This window comes from Mandrillus leucophaeus, unplaced genomic scaffold, assembly GCF_000951045.1.
Source record: "Mandrillus leucophaeus isolate KB7577 unplaced genomic scaffold, Mleu.le_1.0 Scaffold646, whole genome shotgun sequence".
NCBI lineage: Eukaryota > Metazoa > Chordata > Mammalia > Primates > Cercopithecidae > Mandrillus > Mandrillus leucophaeus.
Window position 1 is genome coordinate 462,867 of NW_012106986.1, and position 4,962 is coordinate 467,828.

Consider the following 4,962-nt stretch of genomic DNA (forward strand, 5'->3'; position numbering starts at 1 on the left):
CCGCAAAGTATTTGAAAAGTAGTGAAATAGAAAACAACAAAACCAACTCATTAAAAGACAGTGCAAGTGTGAAAAGATAAGCCACAGAATGAGAGAAAATACTTGCAACACATTAATTATGAATATTTCATGTAAAAAATTCTATAATATGGAAATCATCAAATTCAAATCAATTAGAAAAATGGGAAAAGTACCTGGACATTTTACACAAATAAATTCTAATGCCCTATTAACATGTGATAAATGCTTGACCTCACTATTATTAGAGAAATGAATATTACAACTACAAGTCACCACAGAGCCATCACCAGACTGGCAGTCCTAAAGCTGATGAGGTGCTGAACGACAAGGACTCTCAGACACAGCTGACGGGAAAGCAGACTGGTCAAATACTTTAGAGAACACTTTGGCAGCATCAGCTGCAGCTGAACACACACATACGCCATGGGCATCAATTCTACTGCTAGGAACCAACTGAAATGTGTTCACATGGGAACCAAAGGAGGCTGAGGACAATTATAGCAGCATAGTCTGTGACAGCCGCAAAATGTCCACCAACAGCTGACTGAATAAATAAATAGTGGCGTATTCACATTGTGGATAGTAAATACCAGTGAAGACTATAGTAGCAGTGAAACCACAGCTTCAGGCAACAACGTGAATGACTCTCACAGTCGTGACAGCGCCCTAGGTCTCATCTGAGTTCCCTCATGGGATCTGCAGGACATTCCAGGGACAAACTGTCCTATCAGTTCAGTAACATCATGGTGCTGGAGTTATTTCCCTCCGCAGGACCAGCCTCCGCTTGTTACCTGGATGTCATGGGAGGCCAGGGCGAGGGTTCTTGAAAAAGTCTTGGAGTGAGAGGAGCACTGTGAGATCAGGGAACAATTCAGGGTCTGGCATGAGGTCCAAGGTATAGGAGTCACAAGCCAGGTCAGCCATGGGGCTGTCCCAGCCGCCTGCTGGCTGCTGTGTCCCTGTGGGGGTGGGGAGGCCAGGACTGGGTGTGGCTGGACACAGTGATTTCTGCTGCTGGAAAAATTCCCCAGGGGCTGGGCAGCAGGGGTTAAGGAGGCTGCAGTAAACTAGGACTCCTAGAAATGTGATGTTGATGGAACGGGGACATCTGCGGAAATCAGATCCAGTTTGGGGGACTCTGTCCACTAGGACTCTTTTTAGTTTCAACTAACTATTCAGACTCCACAGGTCACACCTGGCATTCAGAAGGCTCCAGGCCAGGGAGCAGAGCAAGGCCGCCGGGAAACAGCAAGCAAGTTTCATCCGTGGGAAGAGCTCTTGCATCAGTTCCATACAGCTGTCCTGGAGTTCGTCTCCTTGCTCCACCCCTCACCACCCTGGCCTTCCTCCCAAGATTGCTCAGGTGGATCAGAACTCATATGTGTGGTGTGGATCGATGATGCTTGGAAGTCCCATGCCCCATAAGAGTTCAAATGTCTTGCAACAACCCACAGAATAGTTCTCAGGGTCCCCACACAGGCCATGCTCAGATACAAGATTCACTACCCTCAGAGCAGCACAGAGCTGGGCTTCCTAACATGTGTTCATTATAGTCTTCCCAGCCCAGTTTACCAACTGGGGGTCATTTTCCCCAGAAAAAGGCTGCTTTGTACCACAGCTGATGTTCCATCTTGACCAGATTTCCAGGGAAATAAACTACAAAGTTACCTCAAGGTCAACTGTGTACTTAGAGAAGAAGCGGGGATTTTAACTTGTTAACCCTTTACTCCCAGCACGGAAGATGAAGAGCTCAGTTGCACATTTGAAATGCTACAGGAATCCCCAAGTGGAGATGTTGCTAGGTCCAGAGCTCAGCAGAAAGGTCTGAAAGCCTCTTTTCAAAGGCACCTTGGTGGAGAAGAGCCCACGGCATGCAGCCAACAGCCGCGGAGCCCTCTGCCAGCACTGTGTGGGTACGCGAAGGTGGCCCATCCCTGGGCTGCTTACCTTTCCCGCAGGCCTGCACCAGGCCGTACCACTCCCCACAGCTGTTACATAGCAAGGTGAAGGCAGTCTCCCGGTGGCCCGTGATGTGGCCTGGGGCGCACACGTACAGCAGTTCATCCCCCATCTCCAAGCCGGTGCGGCCCTGCAGGATGGTGTGTGGGAACGAAGGCGGGTCTCCACACGGCTTCTCTGAGGAGAAGGAATCACAGTCAGCTTTTCCAAACTGTGCGGAACTTTTTCAGCCTGTGAGAAAACAGACTTAAAACACAGCTCTCCCCTGCCGCCCACCGCACCCTCAACTGTGATCACAGGGGCTGTTTCTTGGTCACCCTGGCAACTCCAAGGCCTGGCAGAATGCCTGGAATAGAAGAGGCACTCAAAAATAATTGTTGCATGAATAAATGCGACAGAAAGTGCTACAACTTTGCATTTTTAAGCTGCCAAACAATGTTACCTTCTGATGTCTCCTTGAAAGGAGTGTCTGGAGATACATACCTAGCAGCAAGCTCCCTTTTGCCATATTTTGATAAGTGAATAGGAACTCTGACAAAGGCTAAATGGTACAGACTACAGAGCACAGCAGAGGGTACCTTCCTCCCACCACCCTGCTCACAACCTCAACACCAACGGCAACAACGTCATCAGTTTGGTAAATATAAAAGTTACACACACACGCATGCACACACTCACACACCCTATATATACAAATATATATATACACACACATATATAAATATATACATATTTCTGTTTTTTAAACATAAATGGGATTTATATCATATGCATTACTGAGTACCCTGCTTTAAAAAAGTTGATAAACTATTTTTTAGGTTCACATCAAAGCTGAGCAGACAGTACAGAGAGCTCCCCATACCCCCGACCCTTCCATGCACACAACTTCTCCCACTATTAGCATTCTGCATCAGCGCGGTCCATTTGTGACAACTGATGAAACTCCACTGATACCTCATTATCACCCAAAGTCCATAATTTACCTCAAGGTTACCATAACCTTGAGTGGTTATGGTAACCTTGGTGTTGTACATTCTATGGGCTTTGACAAATGCACAATGACACGTGTCCACCATTATTGTACCATACAGAATAGTTTCACTGCCCCAAAGTCCTCTGTGCTCTGCTTATTTATACCTTCCTCCTCCCTAAAGATTGCAACAGTTGATCCTTTTGCTGTCTCCATAGTTTGCCTTTTCCAGAATTCACATAGTTGGCATCATAGTATGTAGCCTTTTCAGATTGGCTTCTACAAATTAGTAATATGCAATTAAAGCCCCCCCATGTCTTCTTATGGCTTGAGAGCTCGTTTCTTTTTAGCACTGAATACTATTCCATTGTCTGGAAATATCACAGTTTATCTATTCACCTACTGAAGTACATCTTGGTTGCTTCCGAGTTTTGGCAACTATGAATAAAGCTGCTATACACGTCCATTTACAGGTTTTTGTGTGAACGTTAGTTTCTGGTTCATTTGGGTAAATACCAAAGAGCATGACTGCTGGATTGTATGGGAAGAGTATGTTTAGTTTTGTAAGAACTACAGCAAAATGGCTGTACCATTTTGCATTCCCGCCAGCAATGAATGAGTGTTCCTGTTGCTCCACATCCTTGCTAGCATTTGTTGGTTTGTGTTCTGGATTGCAAATATTTTCCCAAGTCTGTGACCCATCTTATTCTCTAGACATTGTCTTTTACAGACTAGAAGTTTTAACTTGTAACGAATCCCAGCTTATCAACTGTTTCTTTCATGCATCTTGCCTTTAGTCTAAGAAGCCATTGCCATACCCAAGGTCATTTAGGTTTTCTCCTATGATAACTTCTAGCCGTATTACAGTTTTGGGTTTTACATTTAGGTCTATGGTCCCTCACGGGTTAATTTTTGTGAAGGGTGTAAGGTCTGTGTCTAGGTAATGGTTTTTGTATGTGGATGTCCAATTGTTCCAGCAGTTATGTAAAAGAGACTATCTTTGCTTCATTATATTGCCTTCTCTCCTTAGTCAAAGATCAATCAATTGTATTTATGTGGGTCTATTTCTGGGCTCTCTACTCTGATCCCTTGATATTTCTCAGCCCTTTTACCAATAACACACTATCTTGATTGCTGTAGCTTTATAGACGTCTTCAAGTCCAACAGGTTCAGCCCTTTGACTTTGTTTTTCTTCTTCAATATTTAGTTGGTTATTCTGGGTCTATTACCTCTCCACATAAACTACAGACTTTGTTTGTTAACCCGTTTATGCCAGAGGTTGCAAATTTTTTTGTGTGAAAAATCAGACCTTGGCAATGACCAGGAGCAGTAGGATATAAATAACTTCCACAAGCTTAGCATTCCAACAATGGAACACGAGGCGTAAATGGGTTAATATCCGTAAAAATAACTTGCTGGGATTTTTATTGGGATGTGTCAATCTATAGATCAAGTTGGGAAAAACGGACATTTCACAATCCATGAACATAGACTATTTCTCCATTTATTTAGTTCTTCTTTGATATATTTCATCAGCGTTTTACAGTTTTCTTCATCTAGATATATAGATCTTGGACATAATTTGTTAGATTTACACCTAAGAATTTCATTTTTTCTTGGGGTGCTAATATAAACGGTAACGTGGTGTTTTTGACTTTTTTGTTTTTTTGAGATAGGGTCTCACTCTGTCGCCCAGGCTAGAGTGCAGTGGTGCGATCATGGCTCTCTGTGCAGCCTTGACTTCCTGGGTTTAAGTGATCCTCCCACCTTGGCCTCCTAAAGTCTTGGGATTATAGGCATGAGCCACTGCACCCAACTGGTAATGTGTTTTTAATTTAAAATTTCACTATTTAATTGCTGGTCCACAGGAAAGTGATTAACTTTTGTACATTAACCTTGTATCCTGCAATCCTGCTATAATTGCTTTTTTTTTTTTTTTTTTAATTATACTTTAAGTTCTGGAATACATGTGCAGAACGTGCAGGTTTGTTACTATAACTCCTTATTAGTTC

General features: G+C 43.6%; 1 protein-coding gene across 1 annotated transcript in view; it reads right to left on the bottom strand.

Moving 5' to 3' along the window:
• Window positions 1–4,962, bottom strand: part of SUSD5 (sushi domain containing 5) — a 93,750-nt gene that overhangs the window by 32,965 nt on the left and 55,823 nt on the right. The window contains exon 4 of the mRNA XM_012001014.1: window positions 1,969–2,157. Within this exon, the coding sequence (XP_011856404.1) occupies window positions 1,969–2,157 (189 nt within the window). The remainder of the gene's footprint in view (window positions 1–1,968; window positions 2,158–4,962) is intronic.